This window comes from Xenopus tropicalis, chromosome 7 (genome assembly GCF_000004195.4).
Source record: "Xenopus tropicalis strain Nigerian chromosome 7, UCB_Xtro_10.0, whole genome shotgun sequence".
NCBI classification, from domain to species: Eukaryota; Metazoa; Chordata; class Amphibia; order Anura; family Pipidae; genus Xenopus; species Xenopus tropicalis.
The window spans coordinates 106,089,470-106,117,412 of NC_030683.2; the positions used below are offsets into that span (position 1 = coordinate 106,089,470).

General features: G+C 41.9%; 1 protein-coding gene across 1 annotated transcript in view; it reads left to right on the top strand.

The window, feature by feature from the left end:
- Nucleotides 1–27,943, top strand: part of shisa7 (shisa family member 7) — an 84,636-nt gene that overhangs the window by 45,310 nt on the left and 11,383 nt on the right. Inside the window, exons 2-4 of the mRNA XM_002939964.4 lie at nt 11,993–12,803; nt 18,612–18,766; nt 27,300–27,359. Of these exons, the coding sequence (XP_002940010.1) occupies nt 12,247–12,803; nt 18,612–18,766; nt 27,300–27,359 (772 nt within the window). The 5' untranslated portion in view covers nt 11,993–12,246. The remainder of the gene's footprint in view (nt 1–11,992; nt 12,804–18,611; nt 18,767–27,299; nt 27,360–27,943) is intronic.

Consider the following 27,943-nt stretch of genomic DNA (forward strand, 5'->3'; position numbering starts at 1 on the left):
TGTGGCCCTTTGGCTGCACCTGGACTTTTATTTCCAAGGTACCACACCCAAAGGCTGTTGGAACTTACTGGAGGTTTGGGGTGGTGCCAGAAATGGGGGAGATTGACATTTTCTTTTTGATTAAGTTGGGTAACCATTTTCATAGACTGCCTGAGGCCCTCTTGTTTCGCTGGGTTGTATAGAGTTTGCATTGGAGTGCAGTAGACTAGACTAGTAGGCAGTTCTATTACATTAGGGACCTCCTGGAACATCCTTGATATTTTAGCACTGAAAGGGCCCTGACAGTTGACTACTCCTGTGAGCAAATAAAACCACAGCTTTAGCTCATACCTGTCATTAATCAAACCCTTGTTAAAATGAAGATGATTTAGTGCTTCCTGCCTGCACACTCTGAAGATAGAATGCACAGCTTTTGTTGCCCATTCATCTGTGTGGCACCTTTTCAGAAATGTTACAAGTCAGTCATCTTAGAGAAACAGAGAATGAATTAGGCACAGTGTGGGGCTGGGTGCCAATCCCCTTTACCCCAGCAGCGCAAGGGACCCATAGACTTCTGGGTGTAACATCATAATCCTTTTAACTGAGCTGCCAGGAAATAAAAGCAAGTAAATCCGCCTTCTAATCTCGTGCATGACAGTTAACATGTTCAGAAAGGTAAAATGAATTTCTCTTGTACAGGAAAATTATGCCTTATCATATTGTTTGCATCTATAGGAGTTTAAAAGTCATATCACTGCTTTAATTATTAATAATTACTTGATGTAACATTGGTAGCAAATGTTTCATTCTTATGTGTTTTCAACTTATACTGTAGTGTATAAAACATGTATTTAAAACATAAGAACAGTAAAATATCTATGAGGTTCATAATTCCAAAGAATGGAGACCTGTGGGCTGCAGTGAGTGTGCATGCATCAGCAATCATCTAGTTTACACTGTACCTGCTATACCATAGCCCATTCCCAGAGTCTGCTATCTCCACTGCTACTATAGGCACCATCTCTCCCTACTATACCTGCTATCCCACAGCCCCAGTCCCTTCCCAGAGGCTATTATCCCCCCACTGCTACTATAGGCACCATCTCTCCCTACTATACCTGCTATCCCACAGCCCCAGTCCCTTCCCAGAGGCTATTATCCCCCCCACTGCTACTATAGGCACCATCTCTCCCTACTATACCTGCTATCCCACAGCCCCAGTCCCTTCCCAGAGGCTATTATCCCCCCACTGCTACTATAGGCACCATCTCTCCCTACTATACCTGCTATCCCACAGCCCCAGTCCCTTCCCAGAGGCTATTATCCCCCCACTGCTACTATAGGCACCATCTCTCCCTACTATACCTGCTATCCCACAGCCACAGTCCCTTCCCAGAGGCTATTATCCCACTGCTACTATAGGCACCATCTCTCCCTACTATACCTGCTATCCCACAGCCCCAGTCCCTTCCCAGAGGCTATTATCCCACTGCTACTATAGGCACCATCTCTCCCTACTATACCTGCTATCCCACAGCCCCAGTCCCTTCCCAGAGGCTATTATCCCCCCACTGCTACTATAGGCACCATCTCTCCCTACTATACCTGCTATCCCACAGCCACAGTCCTTTCCCAGAGGCTATTATCCCCCCACTGCTACTATAGGCACCATCTCTCCCTACTATACCTGCTATCCCACAGCCCCAGTCCCTTCCCAGAGGCTATTATCCCCCCACTGCTACTATAGGCACCATCTCTCCCTACTAAACCTGATATACCACAGCCCCAGTCCCTTCCCAGAGGCTATTATCCCACTGCTACTATAGGCAAATCTCTCCCTACTATACCTGCTATCCCACAGCCACAGTCCCTTCCCAGAAGCTATTATCCCCCCCACTGCTACTATAGGTACCATCTCTCCCTACTATACCTGCTATCCCACAGCCACAGCCCCTTCCCAGAGGCTATTATCCCCCCCACTGCTACTATAGGCACCATCTCTCCCTACTATACCTGCTATCCCACAGCCACAGTCCCTTCCCAGAGGCTATTATCCCCACTGCTACTATAGGTACCATCTCGCCCTACTATACCTGCTATCCCACAGCCACAGTCCCTTCCCAGAGGCTATTATCCCCCCCACTGCTACTATAGGCACCATCTCTCCCTACTATACCTGCTATCCCACAGCCACAGTCCCTTCCCAGAGGCTATTATCCCCCACTGCTACTATAGGCACCATCTCTCCCTACTATACCTGCTATCCCACAGCCACAGTCCCTTCCCAGAGGCTATTATCCCCCCACTGCTACTATAGGCACCATCTCTCCCTACTATACCTGCTATCCCACAGCCACAGTCCCTTCCCAGAGGCTATTATCCCCCTGCTACTATAGGCACCATCTCTCCCTACTATACCTGCTATCCCACAGCCACAGTCCCTTCCCAGAGGCTATTATCCCCACTGCTACTATAGGCACCATCTCTCCCTACTATACCTGCTATCCCACAGCCACAGTCCCTTCCCAGAGGCTATTATCCCCACTGCTACTATAGGCACTATCTCTCCCTACTATACCTGCTATCCCACAGCCACAGTCCCTTCCCAGAGGCTATTATCCCACTGCTACTATAGGCACCATCTCTCCCTACTATACCTGCTATCCCACAGCCACAGTCCCTTCCCAGAGGCTATAATTCCCACTGCTACTATAGGCACCATCTCTCCCTACTATACCTGCTATCCCACAGCCACAGTCCCCTCCCAGCTTGCTTGGGACTTGGGGTTTTCTGATAGAATGCAGCACTCCATACAAAAACAAAACATTTAAGCATAAAAACCCATCAATATGTATTTATTCTAGCATTAATAAAAAAAAAAGTATGAGGTCAAGAATGGGAAATAGTATTTTTTGAACTTTCTGCACAACACAAGTGTCAGAATAACAGATACTGGTAATAGATGGGGGTTGTTGAACGACGGTAACACAAGTCTATTGAAGAGAGATGTTGATCGTATTATGTAGCTGCTGTGTTGGAGAAATAAAACATGTCAGCTAGACATCCCCAAATAGGCTGTTCTTCAGGGAGCTTTTGAATGTTTAAAGGTAAGAATAGCATCTCATAAGAATTGTCAGCAAATTCTGTAGACAAGCAGACATACAAAAGAAACCTGGAACTCAATAGTGGGAAATTGTTATAAACAGGAATACATTTAAAGGTCTGAAATGGTTAGATATAGTAGTATTAATTCAGGAGGAGATAAAAAAAACCAGAGAAGCAATCATAGGTGAAGAAGATGTGGAGCAATTGTTTTTTTTTTGGAGTAAATTGTGCAGTAGACTGAATGGAGTAACGTAGTTAAGAGGCAATAGTCTGGTCATAGAAGGAAAAGCGGGTAGTATTGCATAACAGTGCTGGAGTTCTATACATTTCATACTCTGGGGCAGAGACATACTTATATGTACAGTAATACCTTTAGTCTGTGTAATAGGGGTCCACTCTTCCTGTCATATATTTGCATGTAATTAAGTAAGGACCAATTCTAAAGCCAAAATGATACAATGCATAACAGTATATAGGGCTGTTTTACATAGTAACATAGTAGCTTAGGTTGAGAAAAAAACAACTGCCCATCGCATTCACTCTTTTATATCTACATATAACCTGCCTGACTGCTAGTTGATCCAAAGGAAGGGAAAAAAAATAACCTTCTGAAGCCTATTCAATTTTCCTTAGAGGGGGACAGAATTCCTTCCTGACTCCAAGATGGCAATCGGACCAGTCCCTGGATCAACTTGATACTATGAGCTATCTCCTATACCCCTGTATTCCCTCACTTGTACTGAGAGCTATCTCCCCTACCCCTGTATTCCCTCACTTGTACTGAGAGCTATCTCCCATAACCCTGTATTCCCTCACTTGTACTGAGAGCTATCTCCCATAACCCTGTATTCCCTCACTTGTACTGAGAGCTATCTCCCATAACCCTGTATTCCCTCACTTGTACTGAGAGCTATCTCCCATAACCCTGTATTCCCTCACTTGTACTGAGAGCTATCTCCCATAACCCTGTATTCCCTCACTTGTACTGAGAGCTATCTCCCATAACCCTGTATTCCCTCACTTGTACTGAGAGCTATCTCCCATAACCCTGTATTCCCTCACTTGTACTGAGAGCTATCTCCCATAACCCTGTATTCCCTCACTTGTACTGAGAGCTATCTCCCATAACCCTGTATTCCCTCACTTGTACTGAGAGCTATCTCCCCTACCCCTGTATTCCCTCACTTGTACTGAGAGCTATCCCCCCTACCCCTGTATTCCCTCACTTGTACTGAGAGCTATCTCCCCTACCCCTGTATTCCCTCACTTGTACTGAGAGCTATCTCCCATACCCCTGTATTCCCTCACTTGTACTGAGAGCTATCTCCCATAACCCTGTATTCCCTCACTTGTACTGAGAGCTATCTCCCATAACCCTGTATTCCCTCACTTGTACTGAGAGCTATCTCCCCTACCCCTGTATTCCCTCACTTGTACTGAGAGCTATCTCCCATACCCCTGTATTCCCTCACTTGTACTGAGAGCTATCTCCCATAACCCTGTATTCCCTCACTTGTACTGAGAGCTATCTCCCATAACCCTGTATTCCCTCACTTGTACTGAGAGCTATCCCCCCTACCCCTGTATTCCCTCACTTGTACTGAGAGCTATCTCCCATACCCCTGTATTCCCTCACTTGTACTGAGAGCTATCTCCTATACCCATGTATTCCCTCACTTGTACTGAGAGCTATCTCCAATACCCCTGTATTCCCTCACTTGTACTGAGAGCTATCTCCCATACCCCTGTATTCCCTCACTTGTACTGAGAGCTATCTCCTATACCCCTGTATTCCCTCACTTGTACTGAGAGCTATCTCCCATACCCCTGTATTCCCTCACTTGTACTGAGAGCTATCTCCCCTACCCCTGTATTCCCTCACTTGTACTGAGAGCTATCTCCCCTACCCCTGTATTCCCTCACTTGTACTGAGAGCTATCTCCCATAACCCTGTATTCCCTCACTTGTACTGAGAGCTATCTCCAATACCCCTGTATTCCCTCACTTGTACTGAGAGCTATCTCCCCTACCCCTGTATTCCCTCACTTGTACTGAGAGCTATCCCCCTACCCCTGTATTCCCTCACTTGTACTGAGAGCTATCCCCCTACCCCTGTATTCCCTCACTTGTACTGAGAGCTATCTCCCATAACCCTGTATTCCCTCACTTGTACTGAGAGCTATCTCCCATACCCCTGTATTCCCTCACTTGTACTGAGAGCTATCTCCCATACCCCTGTATTCCCTCACTTGTACTGAGAGCTATCTCCCATAACCCTGTATTCCCTCACTTGTACTGAGAGCTATCTCCCCTACCCCTGTATTCCCTGACTTGTACTGAGAGCTATCTCCCATAACCCTGTATTCCCTCACTTGTACTGAGAGCTATCTCCCATAACCCTGTATTCCCTCATTTGTACTGAGAGCTATCTCCCATAACCCTGTATTTCCTCACTTGTACTGAGAGCTATCTCCCTACCCCTGTATTCCCTCACTTGTATTGAGAGCTATCTCCCCTACCCCTGTATTCCCTCACTTGTACTGAGAGCTATCTCCCCTACCCCTGTATTCCCTCACTTGTACTGAGAGCTATCTCCCATAACCCTGTATTCCCTCACTTGTACTGAGAGCTATCTCCCATACCCCTGTATTCCCTCACTTGTATTGAGAGCTATCTCCCCTACCCCTGTATTCCCTCACTTGTACTGAGAGCTATCTCCCATAACCCTGTATTCCCTCACTTGTACTGAGAGCTATCCCCCATACCCCTGTATTCCCTCACTTGTACTGAGAGCTATCTCCCCTACCCCTGTATTCCCTCACTTGTACTGAGAGCTATCTCCCTACCCCTGTATTCCCTCACTTGTATTGAGAGCTATCTCCCCTACCCCTGTATTCCCTCACTTGTACTGAGAGCTATCTCCCCTACCCCTGTATTCCCTCACTTGTACTGAGAGCTATCTCCCCTACCCCTGTATTCCCTCACTTGTACTGAGAGCTATCTCCCATAACCCTGTATTCCCTCACTTGTACTGAGAGCTATCTCCCCTACCCCTGTATTCCCTCACTTGTACTGAGAGCTATCTCCCATACCCCTGTATTCCCTCACTTGTATTGAGAGCTATCTCCCCTACCCCTGTATTCCCTCACTTGTACTGAGAGCTATCTCCCATAACCCTGTATTCCCTCACTTGTACTGAGAGCTATCTCCCATACCCCTGTATTCCCTCACTTGTACTGAGAGCTATCTCCCATACCCCTGTATTCCCTCACTTGTACTGAGAGCTATCTCCCATAACCCTGTATTCCCTCACTTGTACTGAGAGCTATCTCCCCTACCCCTGTATTCCCTCACTTGTACTGAGAGCTATCTCCCATAACCCTGTATTCCCTCACTTGTACTGAGAGCTATCTCCCATAACCCTGTATTTCCTCACTTGTACTGAGAGCTATCTCCCTACCCCTGTATTCCCTCACTTGTATTGAGAGCTATCTCCCCTACCCCTGTATTCCCTCACTTGTACTGAGAGCTATCTCCCCTACCCCTGTATTCCCTCACTTGTACTGAGAGCTATCTCCCATAACCCTGTATTCCCTCACTTGTACTGAGAGCTATCTCCCATACCCCTGTATTCCCTCACTTGTATTGAGAGCTATCTCCCCTACCCCTGTATTCCCTCACTTGTACTGAGAGCTATCTCCCATAACCCTGTATTCCCTCACTTGTACTGAGAGCTATCCCCCATACCCCTGTATTCCCTCACTTGTACTGAGAGCTATCTCCCCTACCCCTGTATTCCCTCACTTGTACTGAGAGCTATCTCCCCTACCCCTGTATTCCCTCACTTGTACTGAGAGCTATCTCCCCTACCCCTGTATTCCCTCACTTGTACTGAGAGCTATCTCCCATAACCCTGTATTCCCTCACTTGTACTGAGAGCTATCTCCCCTACCCCTGTATTCCCTCACTTGTACTGAGAGCTATCTCCCCTACCCCTGTATTCCCTCACTTGTACTGAGAGCTATCTCCCATAACCCTGTATTCCCTCACTTGTACTGAGAGCTATCTCCCCTACCCCTGTATTCCCTCACTTGTACTGAGAGCTATCTCCCATACCCCTGTATTCCCTCACTTGTATTGAGAGCTATCTCCCCTACCCCTGTATTCCCTCACTTGTACTGAGAGCTATCTCCCATAACCCTGTATTCCCTCACTTGTACTGAGAGCTATCTCCCCTACCCCTGTATTCCCTCACTTGTACTGAGAGCTATCTCCCATAACCCTGTATTCCCTCACTTGTACTGAGAGCTATCTCCCCTACCCCTGTATTCCCTCACTTGTACTGAGAGCTATCCCCCATACCCCTGTATTCCCTCACTTGTACTGAGAGCTATCTCCCCTACCCCTGTATTCCCTCACTTGTACTGAGAGCTATCTCCCATAACCCTGTATTCCCTCACTTGTACTGAGAGCTATCCCCCATACCCCTGTATTCCCTCACTTGTACTGAGAGCTATCTCCCCTACCCCTGTATTCCCTCACTTGTACTGAGAGCTATCTCCCCTACCCCTGTATTCCCTCACTTGTACTGAGAGCTATCTCCCTACCCCTGTATTCCCTCACTTGTATTGAGAGCTATCTCCCCTACCCCTGTATTCCCTCACTTGTACTGAGAGCTATCTCCCATACCCCTGTATTCCCTCACTTGTACTGAGAGCTATCTCCCCTACCCCTGTATTCCCTCACTTGTACTGAGAGCTATCTCCCATAACCCTGTATTCCCTCACTTGTACTGAGAGCTATCTCCCATAACCCTGTATTCCCTCACTTGTACTGAGAGCTATCTCCCCTACCCCTGTATTCCCTCACTTGTACTGAGAGCTATCTCCCATAACCCTGTATTTTCTCATTTGCTAAAAAGCCATCCACCCCAGAAGCTATCTAATGTATCTGCCTAATTCAGGGAGGGAATTCCACAAATCCACCACCCTCAATATAAAGAACTCTTTATGAGTATTAAGATCTTCAGTTATTCACTGTGTCTGAAACTGTTTCCAGCCTTTGAGTTGTAGCTATCAACTAGTTCTGAATAAAAATGAATAAAACAAATGAAAGATCGAAAAGCAATCACGAAATCCCAACTCATCTGGAATCCTGCTATCTCATCTCATTTCTCCTGCCGCACCTATCAATACATGGAAGTGCATTAGGCAAGTGATTCATCTTACATATCAGTCAATTTACAGACCAGCAGCACTTCTCTCAATTGATGGGAACATTTTCCATAATATCGCTATGCAAATGGAGAAGTACAGAATGTATATGCTATGTCATTTGCTGATTCATGTCTGGGCTTTTAATTTACCTTTTATTGATGTGAATGTGTATACTTAAGGCAATGTCTCATTAGACAACAACGATGACATTTATGGAATCCAGTGCACCCCATAAACCACTGCTGGTACCAATCAGATAGGAACTGCTTGGACAAACATTGTAATGTCAATGGAGCCATTGATTGCTCATAAATACAACTCACCGACAGCGTAGGCATTCTATTGAGAAATTAAGGGAGTAGATATTGCCATCAGCAGACTTGAATGAGACTACAAGAAAGCTAGAGGATTAGGCTGTGGGCTCAAGGCCAATTCACGTACTCATTTTCAGGATGTAATGCCACCCCAGATGTCCAAGTCTGATACTGATTCATTAGTTTTAGATGGCAACAAACTGGATAATTGCATTAAGTAGTGTGATGTGCTAAACAAGCCTGCAAGTGTTCCATTGTAGGGTTCCTTATGGTAATTAAGGTCATTGTGAAAATATCACAAGGTTCACTCAAAAGCGGCTGGAATTGATTTGTCCAAGTGCAATAGATTCTTCCAACCTAAAGGTGCCCATATACTATAAGATCCGCTCGCTTGGCGATGTCGCCAAGCGAGCGGATCTTCACCCGATATCCCCACCTACGGGTGGGCGATATCGGGTAGCAAGTAACTTAAAAAAAAAATAATCCGATTACATTTGTGGTTATGGGGCAGTCGGTTCGGGGACCGCATCGACGAGCCGATGCGGTCCCCAATCCGACTGGATTTTCTAACCTGGCCGATCGAGATCTGGCCAATTTTAGGCCAGATATCGGTCGGCCAGGCCACTCTGTTCTGCCCATACACGGGCCGATTAGCTGCCAAATCGGTCCAAGGGACAGATATCAGCAGCTATAGTCGGCCCGTGTATGGGGACCTTTAAGTGTATAGCACTTTTACTTTGGGACGGGAGTTGGCAATTGGTACGTAGGTAATTATATCTTGAAACATTTATGGGTGGGTATTTACCAAATGTCAATAACTTAAACATTCTGCTTGCTTGCTTTTGATGGTGGCCCTATTTGCATCTTAAACACTGATAGTTTATATACTTAGAAGAACATATTTTAAAATCAGAAACTTACCTTTGGTGTCCAGAATCACTTACACTGTATCTTATTATCTCACTTCCCCTGCTGGTTTCAGTCTATTACCACAATTACATGCCTTCTAAGGCCATGGGGCAGCCTATTTCATATTGTGAAACTTGCTGAATGTTTGGTGGGCCCCTAGTGCTGCAGCAATATGACCGAGTGTCATCTGAGACATCACATATGCTTTAGACTGGTCCCCTAGATAGAAACTTATTAGGGAAACTCAGCTACTAATCTTTACTGCTGTTCACAGGCCAGCAATTGGGACCATCTGCCTGTCCTACCAAAGACTAACCAGAGTCAAATCTGAGAGTGTGTTTTTGTTATTAATTTAAATATTTAATAAAGAATGTTGTAATATTGCATGTTTATCATCCCTTGAGATCCAGGCCCAGAATAAAATAGTTGTAGTACAGATGTACCTGAAGGGACACACACTGCCCAAGCATGAACTGCAAGTAAAAATACCCCCATAAAATGCACTACAAATGTATGTACAATACAATCAGAATGTACAGAGAAATGTTTAGGAATAAGGCCCTGCCCCACAGAGCAAGGAATGTTAAATCACTTGCCACACACCACAAGTTTAACACACATTAGAGCCTTCTAGCTTTGTGACTAAAATATGTGTTTTCAGTCTAAATATGTCAGTGATCCTGTAATTGGGTGCTTTTCATTCTATGCATTATTAATGGAATTCATTCTTTACTTTTTGCTTTGTTTTCTCTAGCTGCTGTGATGGTGCTACTGACTGCTTCCAGTTTCAATCCTGCACATGATTCCATTGTTATCTTTCTCCCTAACCACACCTTCCTTATTCACCTACCATAGTGTTGTAATGGCAACATTTCTGAAACCATCTAATACTGTTGTACATTTTAGGACAGCCTCCAGTAATTACATTAGGTCTGAGTTATCAGTACATCTTTATTTGAACCTTATGCACTCCATGTCATCTGTTCTGCCCCTTCTTGTAATCTGCTCAGCTTTCAATTTTCATAAGTCCTACCTTCACGACCAGGCGTCCTGCATCCTCTAGCAGCTTTCAGCTCTTTTTCATCCATCCTTTGTCATCCTTCCTGCATCATCTATCCTAACTCTGACCCTAAAGGTGGCCATAAAAGGGAAGATTTAAGCTGCCTCTTTGGCTCCTTCTTGTATGGTGCCCTCTGCCAGTGCTACCTGATATTTCTCCAAAAATTGACCAGATGTTGATCAGGCTGGTTTGATTTTCCTAACGAAAAACAGTTTAAAAGAGCACAGTTTGTATTTCTTGTTTAAAATGCCTTTATTGCATACATCTTAGGGCAATAAAGGCATTTTAAACAAGAAATACATTTGGTGATGTTCTAAACTGTTTTTCGTTTGGATATACCGATGGGAAGTGGCCACTGGAGAACCTGCACTATTCTAAAACAGATTCAAGGTATCGTGCTGACTTCTACCTGCCAAGCTGGTTTGATTTTTCTGTCAGATCGAAGAGCATTAGGGTGAGGAAGGAGGAGGACTAAGGAGGGGGCTAGGAGTGAATACAGGTATAGGACCCATTATCCAGAATGCTCGGGACCAAGGTTATTCCAGATAAAGGATCTTTCCGTAATTTGGATCTACAAACCTTAAATCTACTAAAAAATCACTAAAACATTAATTAAACCCAATAGGATTGTTTTGCATCCAATAAGGATTATTTATATCTTAATTTGGATCAATTACAAGGTACTGTTTTATTACTTAAGAGAAAAAGTAAATCAGTTTTAAAATTTAAAATTATTCGATTAAATTGGAGTCTATGGGAGGCTGCTTTCTGTAATTCGGAGCTTTCTGGATAACAGGTTTCCGGATAAGGGATCCCATACCTGTAATAGTATACAACGTAGATGGAAGTAGGACAATTACTCCCTGATCCAGATTGCAGTGTGGAAACACAACAAATGACACTGTGTGCATAAGTTTCACATAAAGATGTACTGATAAGTCAGCCCTGACAATAAAATGTATTTGGCAGTAAATGTCCTAGTATGTACACATAAACATGCACACTTTTAATCTGGAAGACTTCAGTCAAACCATTATCAGCCAACCATTTTAAGGATACAGTGATACTATATCTCATATGCAATGTATAACTTTATTGTCACAGTTAATGAGCACCATGTTCCATCTATGCCTCAGGCAGGACAGAATGGGTGGGCTACTTGGGAAAGTGGGTGAACTGTTGGTGGGCGGTGCGTAGGCCATCAGAAGAGACCAGCATACAGAGTTAGAAGCTCACCCCACATTACGATGTCGAATGTATGAGCTGGCAGATAAAGCAGTTAAACGATCAATACATAAAGATCCTAGATTGCATTAATCAATATGAGTTGTTTTTGTTATTGAGTAGACTGTAAGGTCTATTGGGTTGACGTTGATATCTGATCTTAGTTTGCTTTGTTCCCTTTCTAGATTTTGATTGGAGTCAATATTTCTTTTTGTAATGAAGACGCCTTTTTTTGTAAAAACTGTTAAAGAAAACGATTCAAGAGGAAAGGGAAATAAATGTACAAAGCCCTTCATGATTCTATATCAGAGAACAGCAGAATTGTGAAAGTGACTAAAGCGCCAAAGTCAACCCAGGGACAAAAATAATTCTTCTTCCATCGTCAAAAAAACCCCCCTATATTTGCAGCTGCTGCCATTTGCCATATACGTGGACTGCCATGTATCATCTGCTGACAGTGTTAGTCAGTGTTACTCTTGATGTTTTTAGCATGCACTCAGTGCTCCGTGTTGGTGCTCTGCAGGCCCGACGGCAGGGTAACCAAACGCAGACACTGCCAATGTTGCTTGCACACATTAAACGCCCGCCGGCCTCCCAGAATGCTTCATCAGGAAAGAGCCAGTCTGTTCCAGACATGTGCTATGGGTATTTTGACGTAATGGGCCAATTTGATACCACCTTTAACTGTACGACGGGTACATTCCGTTACTGCTGTGGTACTTGCCACTACCGCTTCTGTTGTGAGCATCGCCATAAGCGATTGGACCAGGAAAAGTGTAGCAACTATAACACCCCATTGTGGGCGTACACAACTCAATCTATTACTACCAGTGCCAACAGCAAGCAGAACCAGAATGAACATTCAGACCAGACCAACAGCACCGTCTACGTCATATGTGGTGTCATTAGCTTCACTCTAGCTGTGGGCATTGGAGCCAAGATTGCCTTCAACAAGGCCTCCCGACGCGCACGTGGGAGAGAGATCCATGTACCCAGGTGAGAGAGAAAATGCTTATCCAATGCTCTTGTTATCAGGAATGTCATTATTGGTTCCAATTTCCAACAGTTTTGATCTGAGCAAATTTGCCTTGTAGAAACTGAATGTTCACTAGAAGATGTGGATGATTATGAACACTGATATATACTGTATATTCTATGCTACAAATCAATAGCTGGTCAAACTGGGTGATTTCAGAGAACAGATAAAAAGGACATTCTTTTAAATAAAACAAGTTGCACACTGACCATCCACAAATGTTATTACGGTCCATGCAATTTATGAAATGCATTCTGTGAATTAAAAATCCATGTTTCCTTCTTTATAAACTACTATGGGATTATTTTATTTTTATTTTTACACTTTGTCTGGGGGAACTAAACAGAAATAGTGACCCCTGTATAAATCAGTCCCTCTCCTAATGTTCACCAGTGTCTCAGGGCTCAGGATTGATCAAATTACTTATTCTACCACAATTGTTTTGGAAAGCCAAGAACTTTCTGTTTCACTGTTTGGCAATAATTATTACAACCAATACCACAAAAACTATAAATACTTTTTCATTAAAGTGATACTGACACTAAAAAACCTCTTCAAAATATCAGTGTACATTGCCTAGTACCTATAGGTCATGTTGATTGTTTTGTAACTGATAGGGCTGCTTCTGTAAGTAATTGTTACTTGAAGTTCCTAACCTGACTGTTTTGCCAACCTGTATGTCCCTTCTCAGCCTGTCAATTACAGCTTCTAATGCTAACGGACTACTGCTGCACAAATATGGCCGCCCACTCATAGAAGAACATGGGGGATCAGATAGGTAATATAAAAACATTGGGGAAACATTTTTGTGGCAAAATTATAATTATGCATGTAGACATTGTTATTTAGATCAGTTAGATCAGTTTAGCTTTTGTATAAGGCATCCTTTTCATATGGTAGTGCCAATGATTGCATCAGGAATAGTTCTACAACATTATATATTCTTTACAAATCTGATAAAGCTCCTCTGAAGGTACTTTAAAGCCTTGCTTTAGAAACTGGTTTTGATTTACAGCACTGTGTCAGGCAGGTCATCTCCGAGAGATGCATTAATCAGATAAGATACTTGCTCCGGGCTGTTCCATCTTCACTGAGATTCTTATACAAAGCAGAAATGTAAGATATGGCTTCTTGCATGAAGGCATTCAACCAAAAATTCTATGCATGTTGCTATTAAACACCATATTGAAAAACATAAAAAATTTAAAAAAAACACCACTTATTGTCAGTTAACTAAGCCTAACATATTTTTGCTAATACTTTCCCTTTAGGCTAATGTCACAACGGGCGACTTTCCCGGGGCCATTAAACACGAGGTAAGTCGTCCAAACTGTGACAAGCTGTTCTTTAGGTGGTACATGGGAGAGTGTCAATTGCAACACTCACTCGTGAACAGGACAGTTAATATGTGCCCATTAGTTAGATAAAATTAGTAAGCACTCCAGTTTAAAGCTGGCCATACACGCACTGATAATATCGCTGATATCGGTCGACTCGCCGATCGGGCCAGTTAAAATAGATTTTGATTGGGCGCCATAGAAGGCGCCTGACCAAAATCTGCCTTCAGCGCTGAATCGGCAGAAGGAGGTAGAAATCCTATTGTTTCTACCTCCTTATCTGCCGTTTCAGCCCTGAACGGTTTGTGGCCGATTGTACGATCTTTCGCAAATCGCCACGTGTGTGGCCACCTTTAGTCAATGCCAGCCTATTGCAATGAGCCTTCCTGGAGCATTATCAGTGGCCAGGGGAATTCATTTGCTATTAATGTCAGTAAAACCACCCACTGATCCATTATTACTGGCTGATGGCACTGAATAAACTACAAAAACTAAGTCTGGCTCATTGTTTACCATGAAGATATGTAATAAAGGAATATTTAAGAAAGGGAACTTATCAAAACAAAACAAAAAATCACATGAGAATAAAAAACAAGTAAAAAGATCCTAGTTGGTGTCCTTTGGTCTATTTGGGCCATGGACACTTCCCCTTTTACACAATGTACTTCTAAAAAATACTTCCCAGAGCAGACACATAAAGACAGCCAAACATTTGGCTCAGACATACAAACATCTCTCTAGTTGAAGAAAATGAGAATCAGAGGGCTAAAAATGTGACAAGAGTCAATCTGGCTAAACACAGGAAGATTTGAGATTCTAATTTGTTGTGTATGGGCCTTCCCCCAACTGATTGGGCAGATATCTATAAGGCAGGTTTTAAAATCCCATTGTGGTGAAAGCCACATTAGCTTGCCCCACCCAATGACCTGCTTAGGCACCCATTATGATCCGAAATTGGCCCAAGAGCCAGACAATAGGATTAGCCCAATATGGACCACCACACAGGTGGCCATATCAGTCAAAGATCTGCTCAGTTGGTGTGGAAACCAGCAGTAGGAAACAAGGTAAAAGTAAAAGAGAAATGATGTAAAGGAGAAAAGGGAATGTACAAAACATTGTCTGACAGTAGGTGATAACAAAGGTGAAGGAAGATGAAGCAGGAGTATAAAAATGTGAAAATAGATAAAAACGGTATAGAGGAAAACCAAAAGAGAACAAAGTGATAGCATAAGAGAAGGGAACAAATGCAACAGAAAAGTGCAGAAATTAAATGGAAAATTGTAATAATGGGAAGGTATAAAACAAAGAAAAAAATTCAAATCGCATAAGAAATACCTAAGCAAGGATACAGCAAACTAGCATAACCCCTGCTCAACAAATGGGCCATATGTGCTAGTAAATCAATATGGCTGTTGCTATAAATGTGTATATTTGTTTTGTGTTTCAATTAAAAATAACACATGGAAAAATGAATATCCCCTCCGGGTTCAAGGGTGAATGGGACTAAAAATCTAAACCACAACGTCAGTTTTTGTGGGGATCTTATTGTTTGGACCTTGAATGGTCATATAGTTAATATATGATTATTTGGTCCGCAAGCTGCACCTCTTGCTTTGGTGATTGGTTGCTTTGTATGTAATTCTGTATGTCCAAAGTTTAAACCCACTTATTGCACAGCCCTGTGGAATATATTGACACTTTATAAATACATGTTAATAATAATAATAATGATGATTTTGTATGGGAGGTGAAAGAGGGTCCATGTCCCTTCCAGGTTAGCTGGCTTCCTTTTTCAAGTAATATTTAAGCCACCAAAAAAATTGCTTTAGGACCCCATCCCCCAAACTATAATGGAGATGATCTGTTTTGTGCGTGTATACTAAAATTGCACATGAATCAGGACCCCCAAGAGGCTGCATATATAGTCTTAGGACCCCCAGAGGCAGCTTCATCTGCTGTATAGATTATTCCATTCCATCATGAATCACTATGTTCTCTGGCTAAAGTCTCCTGTTGGTGGGAGAGAGCTCATACCAAGGAGAGTTTCATTTAAATGATATTGATATTGATGGGCTAGAAACAAATCTTTAGTAGAATGACCAAAACCTTAAAAAAAGAATACATTTCCTGCTTTCAGCTATACGTGTATTGGAGCTGTGCCATATACTCAGAGAGAAATGAAAGAAGATTGATCCTATTTGACCTCATTTCTTAAATAATGGGCAATAATGCATTTATTGTCATACACATAAATCTCCTAATGGTATGTTTTAAATATCTCATTGCTCACTGTTAGATTATTTATTTTAAAGACTGTTTACTATCTCACAAGTGTCTCTCCGGGCAATAAATTAGAGGCAAGGGGATAAGGGATCTTTTTGTAATTTGAATTTCCATTTAAACATTAAATAAACCCAATAGGAATGTTTTTCCCCCAAGAAAGATAAATTACATCTGAGTTGGGATCAAGTACAGGTACTGTTTTATTATTACAGGGAAAAGGGAATCATTTAACCATTAAATAAACCCAATAGGGCTGTTCTGCCCCCAATAAGGGGTAATTATATCTTTGTTGGGATCAAGTACAGGTACTGTTTTATTATTACAGGGAAAAGGGAATCATTTAACCATTAAATAAACCCAATAGGGCTGTTCTGCCCCCAATAAGGGGTAATTATATCTTAGTTGGGATCAAGTACAGGTACTGTTTTATTATTACAGAGAAAAGGGAATCATTTAACCATTAAATAAACCCAATAGGGCTGTTCTGCCCCAATAAGGGGTAATTATATCTTAGTTGGGATCAAGTACAGGTACTGTTTTATTATTACAGGGAAAAAGCAAATGTACCAATGTAATTCTTTAAACATTTTCTTGGCCAATATCATATTGGATGGATTCCAATCTATGGTTAAACAGTGACAACAGTTGTTCAAAGTGCAACTAGTAAGTGACACAAAGCATGAGAATAAGTGAAGCATTTACTCGTTAACGGAGAAAGAAAGGTAAAAACTAAGTAAGCTTTATCAGAAAGGTCTATGTAAATACAGCACTTAAAGAAACGCTGCACTGACTTCTCTGTCAAAAGATTTGTTGTGTCTGTTTTCCTGTGCCAGAGACACACAGCTCTCTCCTCTCTCCCCTCTCCTGCTCCCCCCCTCCCTTAAGAATGCTAAGAACTCCCCCCTCCCCTTAGGAATGTGGATCTGAGCCAATCAGCAGGAAGCTTCCTCATAGTCTTACTAACTGCGCATGTACACCGGTCTGGATGTCTGTGCAGGAGTGAGGCATTATGGGAACTTTCTTTACACAGCTCAGCGTTTTTTCTTCCTGTTTGGCTTCTGATCATCTGAACAGGTGGAATATGGGGAGACTTAAGGGCACTATTGAGAGAACTGAAGGTATGCCTGCAGCTTGAGATTAACTCTTTATTAGCCATTCCTTCTCCTTTAAACAAATATGTTTAAAGTTTTGGCCATAAAGCGTGTATGTAAATATAGCTTCCATGAAGAAAAGTCTGAAAAAATATTTTGATGGCTATCAGAGATCTAGCCAATAGGCTAGATCTCTGATGGCCATCAAAATATTTTTTCAGACTTTTCTTCATGGAAGCTATATTAACATACATGCTTTATGGCCAAAACTCTTCCTTACTGTTAGACATCTCATAATATAAAGATAGTCCTCTCTTTGCTGCTATAACAGCCTCTACTTTTCTAGGTGGGCTTTCCATTAAATTCTGGAATACTGGTTTGGTTGGATTTGCTCTCAATTAGCTACAAAAGCATTAGTGAGGTTAGAAGAAAAGTTGGGGATCTGGCATTCCAATGCATGTTATGGGGTTCAGTTGGTCTGAGGTGTAAGCCAGTCAAGTTCATCTCAGCAAAATGTTCTTCTATGGACCCTACTTTTTAGACAGGGCATTGTTAGGTAGAAATAGAGGGCCTTCCACAAACTGTTGCCACAAAGTAGGAAACACAAAATTAGCAAGAATTTTAATGATTGATGTAATGATGACTTAAGTAGCCAATCCCAATAGGTACATAGGGATGTCCACAATAGTTATATAGTTTATATAGATTGCTCATAATGTCACTTTGCTACCCAAATGATTTCCATAAAATAGGCAAATTATATGACATGCCACATATTCGAGGGTCAGATTAAGAGATCATGAGTAGGGTGTTGTCATAAAAGCACCTGACAGTCTACATGCAGGCTCTAGGCTTCCAGTGTGAAAACCACAATTGATATCTTGGGGTTAATCCCCAGGCAACATTAAGCAGCGTCTACCACTCCCCACAAAAGTTTCCAGGTAGTCGGTTAGTTCTTAGCAACTAGTGTGACATTGACTTTGAATCAAATGTATTTGCCTGATATATTATTAGCAAAAATTGTACAACTGAGTCATCAATTCTTTCATAATTACAGAGCTCTTGTGGATATTCTCCGGCACCAATCAGTTCCAGGGAATCTCACAGAAAGGAACAATAGCACAACTCTTACTTCAGGAATCCATGATAACGGGCCATCACGGCCACCTAAGAACCTCTACAACCCTGTCAAGTCTGCCAAGAGCAACCATGGTGAGTAGACACTGACATTTGGGGGAAATTATATGTTGAACATAAACTAGGGGTATATTTATTATGCTGTGTAAAAAGTGGAGTGAAGCATTACCGGTGATGTTGCCCGGGGCAACCAATCAGCACTTAGAATTCAACAGTTAGAAAATCAAAGCATCTGATTGGCTGCTATGAGCAACATCACCTGTGATTTTACACAGCATGATAAATATAAGTGACAGGAATTTTGGGCTAGTGATGAATATTCCAGTAATGAAACTAGGGCAGTGTCATAATTAAAATAAATGGAACATATTTGCCAGGCCCACTTTATAAGGCCACACCCATGTTAAAGGCAACAAGAAAACAATAAGGGGCATATTTATAATAGTGTGTAAGCCAACATTACTGGTTATGTTGCCTGTCAGCAATTAGATTTAAACAGTCTCCTACAATTTTGAAAACAAAAGCAAAGATCTGATTGGTTGCTATGGGCAACATCACCAGCGATGCTCTAGGGAGAAGAGGAGATTAAAGCCAACACTGCTAATAAAAATAAACCCCCTAGTGAAAGGACATAAATGAGCTTGGGATTTATGCTAGTGCCTATGGTTGCTGTAATGAAAAGGGGCTTTCGTTTTATAGGATCCTGAGCTGTGGTACAGTCCAGACTTACACCCTGTACATTACACATACTTGTTTGTCACTAATGGCTCACAGTGCAAATTCCTTGTAATAGTGGGAACAACACAGAATATTAGGAAAGAAGAAGAGACTATAAACAGGAAATAAATATGAAAATATAGACAACACCCCAAAGCCTTAAATCACCTACAATTTACCATTTATGTATGTACAGAAAGGTACCAAAGCTACAAGGAACAAGATGGAAAGCATGTCATTTAGATTTAATTGTTTTTCACCAAGCCAGTGTGTTGCAAGCACTTTCTATGCAGCCCTGATAGTCTGGGCACTAAAGAACTGAATATCCTGAAAATCCTTAGCTGTCAGCCCACTCCTCTCACATATACATACAAATGATAAGTAAAGATCCATCATGATTCCATCAGAGACAAAGGATTTGCCAGCAGCTCTGGCCCCGCCAGCACGTTTTCTTATCTGTTATAAAACACTTGATCCTCTTTGCTCTTCAGCCCTCTTAAGATCGACAATGATTTATGCCCTATCAGAATAATATTGTCATTATTCTGCTGATTAGTCTGTGCTGTTTCAGAATGCATTGTTCATCAAGCTGAGTATCACTTAATCACCCCATTTTTTTTAAAAAAAACTAAAATAACGCAGTATTATTTCTTGTTTCATTAGCGCAGTGGTCTCCAAACTGTGGCACTGGCCCCAAAGGGCGATCGGTAGACGGGACAGTGGGGGCTTATTTTGAAGGTTAGGTAGGGTTAGATTTAAGGATATGGAATATTTGCACTCCTAAATATAACTGAAAGCCCAATTAGGAGTCCATTTAGTTTCAGACTTGAGGTGCTATCTATTCTTAAAACAATGGCTGAATATCTAGTACTACAGAGTAGAGTAACTTTGATATGAGCTAACAGGAGCCCTGAACAAAAGCTGGCCCTCAATGGGCGTCTTGAACCAAAAACATCTGATATCCACTGCATCATACACATTCATGAGCTCTGCTGTACTGTGAAACAAGGGTCAATTTTTATCCTCAAATATCCATTGTTTAACCCACAATTCAGTATTTCCTCCCTGGCATTTTGGCATAATTGCGGCTCTGCAAGTAGTTGTGCCGGGTGCAATAAAGCCTGTGTAACTGTACATGCATGTGTTCTCAAATTGAGTGCAGGTTGTAGCTAACATTTTCAGAGTAGGGATTACGCCACTTCTGATGTTAAACCTGATAGTTTAAGCACAAGTCAGCTCAAAGCAAACCTGTTGTGGGACTCCTAGAATTGCAGCTACGTTCAGCATTTCCCAGCATATGTATAGAAAATAAAAACCAATGGCATATCGATCTTTTATCTTTTTATCTTATATCTCAGATAAGATTTATTTCATTTGTACTTTTATCATAAACATTTTGTAGAACAATTTCACTCTCCATCACTCATTACCCACAACAAATGCCCTCTTTGCACTGCGCTGAATCCTTTCCCATATTTAGTGCAATCTGTGCAATTTAGTGCAATGCAAATAAAGATTATGCCTATGTCTCATAGCCCTATGGGCTCAGCCGACCATAGGGCTCATTTACATCCAAAAGTGCAGTTGTCAACTTGCTTCAGTGCAACCGCAGACAATTTGAAAGGAACTGCCTGCACAGTTGCGTCCATTTTGGGGAATTAGTCGCAACTGTAATAGGTAGAGAATCACAGTAGCCTTAAGTGTCTCAGTGTCATGGGGGAAAAAATATACATGCAAGTCCTTTGGGTCTGTTAATCTATTTACTAAATACATCCAGAACAACAAAGGTCAACAGTGAGATGCAATGCTCTGTTATCCATTCGTCACAGTATTTAGCATACAGCCAATACTTCATTCACTCTAGAATAATTATACACTGGGTCTTGATTTCAATTTCCATGCCCTGGCAAGCCATTCAATTGCAGATAGTCTAATTTCACCCAGCAATATTAATTCTTGTTACTAGCACTACTCTGACTGTCAGATCCATTCCTTTAGTGGATATGACACAGTGCAGCTCAGTTGCCGTTGAAAGATCTGGCGTTCTTGTACACAGCAGCAGAGCAAGAAGCATTTGTAAACGCTTGTTTGTGTGACTCTGCCATGAAAGGAGAACAGTCTCTGCTTTTCTGCGCTGCGGATCAAGCAGCAGGTGCGATGTTTCGCATACAGACACAAAATGAGAAATCTGTCATGGGTGTTAATAAGAAGCACGTTCCATCAGATGTTACTGTGCAGGGAGGAGAGCTAAACACAGCTAGAGAGAGAGAGAGAGAGAGAATGAGCTCTGTTGTTGTAACAAAAACAAATGTAGTAAGGAGCAATGAGTTATGGGAACAATGTGGCTTATAAAGCAATGGGTCACTAAAGTCTTCACTCGGGCAGTAAGTGCCATTTGATTGTGTCCATGCTGGCTAGCTTGCATAGAATAGTGGGCTGGTGCAGAAGCACTGGGAGAAGAACTTGAGCGTTGCATGGCATATTTTTTGTGCACCAGTGGACATTGCACAGGAATGAGAGATATTTCATGGACTTTCCTTCTGCCTAAGGAGCCATATACGGTGCCTCCTAGCCTTCTTGTATATTTTTTTATTCTATTGAAGCCAAAGTGTGCTCCATCACCCATGTGCAAAAGTGCCTCAAGGGTGAAATGACTTCAAAAAGGCTAAGTCCAAAAATCTTCAGGGTCACCTGGCGAAAAGGCTGAAGATCCTAAAGTGATCCTTTGAACCTACCTTTGTCCGAAGACCAGGGCAGGCCCCTTTACCCCCAACCTCCCTAACCAAAAGGCCCATAGGAGACGAAGGTCTCTCTTCATCACAAGGTTAGGGGGATCCATTTGTCCTTCAACCCTCCAGCTCAAAAACTTATAAGTGTTAAGGATAAACAAGTGGGCCTGCAACAATAAATGCGCCCATTGCGGGGCCAGGTATCAAGAGGGAAAGGATTCTGATAGCCACACATAACCCTCCTAGACCTGTGCTTTGACCCTGGAAGTCTATTGCTTTGACCCTGGAGGTCTATTTATAAAAAAAAAAAAAATATCAATACACCCAATGCCCAACAGGCAGGGGTAAAGAGCATAGTACAGTGTTCTCGCTTTCTTATACTGCAGGTCATCCACTGGCATGTCTTTTAATAAATATTGCATTTCATGTTAAACGAAGACATGTAGCCTACAGATATGGTCAGGGCTGGCCTGGGATTCAAAATAGGCCCTGGCATTTCAAGTACACAGAGGCCAAACAGCCCCCCACCAGCCCAATAAATAGTGACTGTCTATGGCATCTTACAGCAGCCCCTCTGGCATTTGCCAGAACCCACAGATTGCCAGTCTGAGCCTAGATGTAGAACACTATGGAGAGGGAAGCAGTCCAAACAGACTGCACACCAGTCCTATACTTTACAATACATTTATCTGCTTGAAGAGTTAACACCCTTACAGGCAATGTAATTACAAGCAGTGAACATCTCCGATTCTCTGTTCTAGGACCCGAGGGGAAACATTTAATTTTTCTAATTAACACGGATCCCCAGTCTATCTAGTGAAGGAAAAGAACAATGATAAAAATGCAAATGAATAATGTTTTTACCCATTCTGGCTGATGCTAATTGGCACCCTGCTTGCCAGTTTCCTCGGTCAAGGATTAAATGACTATATAGGCTAAAATGGCTTTCTTATTAATGTATTTTGTCATGGGAATGCTATAAGCATATTAACTTTTCGTCATACGTGTAATACATGTCAGGCGTGTGTTTACAATATTAAGCCAAGGTATAACTGTAAAATCAGGGATACATTTTAGAGGGTACCCTACTACCCTACAAGTCCAATGTACACACCTAAAAAATGTCAATTTCTTTAGTGATCAATAGTTAACCAACCTTCATTTAGGTAAGTATGTCCTTATATTTTTGGAGGAAACTGAAGAATCTGGAGGGAACCCTTGCATACACGGAGGACATACTCCTACACTGGACTGTGTCTTCTTATTTGATATATTATATATACAACATATAAAAACAAATTAAGCGTTCTCCACAAATTTCACCTTAAATGTTGTTCATAGCCAGCTCCATCCAATGTATATCAACACAACATTTGCTCTAGTTCTAATATTCCTAATACTCCATAACATCCAGCATGTAGTAGTGTCTGCTGATTTTAAGCAAATTTATGCTATGGCTTAATATGGTCATACAGGGGCTGGTAAAGGCTGCTGACCCTGCCCCTCCATACTGATTTGGCAGGTTATTGGCTCACATAAAGGGGCACTTACAACAGCCTGTGCCACCAATATCTGACAAAAATCTCCCTGCTAACTACTGGGCAGGTTAGAAAACTTAATGAAATAAGCACATTGGCACATTGATGGAGTTGTTTCTTAGTGGGTCTCCCTAGGCTTAGGTGAAAAACTTGCCTCAGTCGGCAGTGAGCGACCAATTGCCAGGGATAGGAAAAAGCCCTCTCTGGTAACTTTAATAGTATTGATTAGAGAATTTTTTTGCCAGGCATGGATTTGTCGGGAAATTTTGCATTTCACTATTGGCAAACTTCTTTGCAAAACAACCGAGTGAGGAAAGAATTTGCAGTCACGTCAAAAAGTTTCGGTTTCGTCAAAAAAGCTGCGGTCACGGCAAAAAAAGTTGTGAGTGTCAAAAAAAGTCACGCGGTAGCCACATTTCCTGAATTTTTCGCAGATTTGCTCATTACTTTGAATTTCTGTTTTTGGCTGTTCTAGTGCAGAGAGTGCAATAATGGGCCTCTTTGACCTGATTTGAAGCCAAAGAGTTAAGGACGGAGCAGGTGAGTGGGGGGCAGCAAGGCTCCTAGCTCAGGCCGCAGCCATCCCAGAAACGCCTCTGTTTGTCCCACATTGTGATTCGCTATTCAGTCCAGAGGCAAAATGATCAGACCATCCCAATTGCACCCAGTGCATTGGTGGACACAGAGATTCAGTGGTTTAGCAATGTTGCCAAACATATCTTACAGTGTAACCCAGCATTGCTCGACTTGTAGCAAAGTCTGGACCAGTTGTTAAATTGCCCTTTATAATTCACTGGAGCAATTCCATTCACTTGATGAGGAAACCATTGCTATTTCAGTTGATTGCAAACAGTGCTGCCCTTCTTGATGGATGTTTGTAGTATCCTCCTTGGTCCTTTTCACCTGTAACCTATGCCTAACCCCCCCCCCCCCCCCCAAAGCTACAAGCCTAGGGTGCACATTCTGGGTATTCCCCTAAAGTGACAATATAGTAGAACCACATTTAGCATAATGTCACCTTAGGGAAATGGGTTCAGAGCTGAGTGAGTGAATTATCCCCATGTTCCCATGTTATGCACAGAGGCTTTAAACTCAACCTACAGAGATTAATGTGTTCATCATCAGTTCAGATCTTCCTCATCCTCGTTTTCTTTTCTATATTTACATTAAACGATCACCAAAAGACTCAGTATCAGCTAATAGGTTACTGTGGCAACCAATCCCTGACCCACAATGCATCACTTATTTCGCTACATTTTGCTTCAACTATTTTCTTTTGCCTTTTTTTTTTCATTTACCCCCTCCCCTTTTCTTTCAAGTATGGAACGATTCTCCCCATCTGCTTGCCAAGGGCAAATAAATTAGCACAAATCAAATGGTAGAAGTGCCATGGCTTTGCTTCATGGCACCTCGGAATCTATGACAACTCTCTTTAATATCATTGCTTAAAACTGCTCTAATTATTTTTGGATGTGAATGCAATTCCTATGGCTTCGGCTGACAGAACTGTGCATGAATTTCCATGTTAATTAGAATGAAAACGAGTGCTTAATCAGCACCACATTCACAAGTACTGAAATGAATTCTATTTTTCGTAGGCATTTTGCTGGTTGGAAGAATAATAAGGAACCTATTATTTATGATATATCGCTGCCATTATTCAGCATAGCCTTCTCTCCCTGCATGTTGTGTTTCATGTTTAAATTACCGGCCTCTAACAATAAATATAAAGCAGTAAGATCAGTGGGGTCTGTGTCAGGGGATTTTTCCTTTAATGATTTCTAATAAATATACATCAAGGGCTCATTTACAATATATGGGAAAAGTGCAAAAAAACAAAACGTTGTGCCTGTGCTTACAGCTTCCTGCCGGTGCAGAATACAAGGGGGATGGCATTTGGTTGGGACATGAACTTTATGGGACGCAGGCAGCTCCTGCACAACCCTGAATCGTATGATCCCAGGGGGCGGCCCTTAGTACTTAAAATGGCAATTTTCTATTTAGGATTGCCCAATGGCACACACCACTAAAAAAATAATTTTTTATTAAAATGGTTAATTTAGATGAAGCAGGGTTTTACAAATAGGCTATTTTATGTGATATATTTTATAGAAACCTACATTGTTGGGGGGTATAGTTTGTCTTTACTGGCTCCTGTGCAATTTGACATTAGATTGTATTATTTGTTACAGTTACCTCTCCATCCCTAGTGGGTGCAGGAAAACTGGCTCTTCAAGTCAGTTACATTTGTGCTATTACAGCTTTTAGAGCCTGTGGTGTTTATTATTGCTTTGGACCACCACTGTTAGGCTTTTAGCCATGACTTGTTTGGATCTGACAAATGAAATTCTGCTAGCGGGATGCTGCCTTATTCCTTTAGAGCCAGACATGTAGATGCTGCATGGCTGATTAACAGTCCATTCAGGTACATACTAAGTGGCTGCAGGGAGGTGAGGAGAGTCTGCATCAGGCATCTGAAGTGACTGCTAATCAGCCACACGCTATCAGAGCTGTTTTACCGGGAGGGGGGGGGGGTGCCTATATATGTTACACAGCCCCACATATACCACAGATGATAGAAGATAAAGCACTGGGATAACTAATTCCAGAGACCATGCATAGCCAATCCCAGATAAGAAATATATCCCTTCAATGATGTGCTTTAATTATTAATTAGGACCTGCATGAAACATGTCTATTTACCAGAGCCACATAGGAAACATCATGCCAGTTGCATGTGATTTAGTCTTTGTCTCCATCACTAGAATTGATAGAAACACCCTTCCTGAAAGAGAAAGCATTTTTTTATTCAACTATGACCCCCGAGGCTCTGCTCAGCTTATAACCACATAGTATAATAAAAGACAGACTGCTGCATGGTGTAATACAGTAGCTAAGAAGGAAAATCAGTCCAATCACTTATTATTTTTATTATCATCATCACATATTTATAAAGCACCCATATATTGGACTGTATAAGAGCGTATACATGAAACATACAAATACATAAAAATACTGATCAATACAGAAGGCAATGAAGCCCCTTGCTCAGCAATGCTTTAAGTACTTACATTTTTTTATCCACAAATATCAGCTTTTGATCAGTTTACCAGCTTTTACCATTTTATCAGCTTTCCATATTTTCCCTATGCTAAAATTATTGTCCTAATTTGACAGTAAAGATTTGCTTCCCTTTTCAGCTGTAATAGCTGTAATAACAAGACCTGTCTAGGTAGGAAACTGAGATACAGTAAATGAACAGTCTCAACAGGTAAGGCACGTTCTGCAGCTTTCTCATTAGAACTGGTCCAATTTGGTGCTTTTAATATACAACAGTGACACCTAGTGGACAAGTGAAAGGTTTTCTTCACAGTTACAGTTGTTCACTGCTTATTATTTGTAAATTCAGTGGTTTTTTTGTCATACACAGTACTCTGTGGAGCCCATAGATGTTCTCTTGCTCTGCAGAGAAAGTCCTCTCATTGTACTTGTGTATTGGTTAGGGTGCTGGTCAGGCTGCACTGCACTACAGGGCTTCTGGCTATGCTCAAGGAATAATAGTATTGTGTGCCACTGGAACAGTTCCATTCTGTATGCATATAACATTCTCTGTTGTCCTTACAGATAACATGCATCATAATTTCATCCTCACTGTCAACAGCCCAAAGCATTCAGCTACCCTGGGTAAGTGTGTTACCTGTAATCAATATAAAATAAATGTTTTACAGGACTATACGGGGGATTTGTTATTGAATCACATATCATGTAATATACGGGAGCTATAAATCCTCTTTTTGGATCAACATTTGAAGCATTGAGGTGCATAAGCTTTTAAAGCTGCATAGACTTCTTCATGCAATAAACTCTGCTGTTTTATTAAAGGCTTTCATATCTGCAGTACTTTGTTGTTTAACTGTGGATTCTGGCAAATGCCAGAGGGGCTGCTGTAAGATGCCATAGACAGTCACTATTTATTGGGCTGGTTGGGACTGTTTGGGCCTCTGTGTACTTGGAATTCCAGGGTCTATTTTGAATCCCAGTCTGGGCCTGATGTGAAGCTTAATGGAAAAACCTGTAAAAATAATGGTGGACAATAATCCAGTGGTAACTGTGGTTTGGAATATTTCCTTAAAGTTGCTAGAGAGAGAGAGGAGACATGTAGACTGAATGAGAATATTTCCTTGTCATTAGCTATCACATATGGGTCAGTTATCAACCACCGGGGACCATGATTTTGTCTCTCAAGGTCAAAGACCCCATTTAGAATG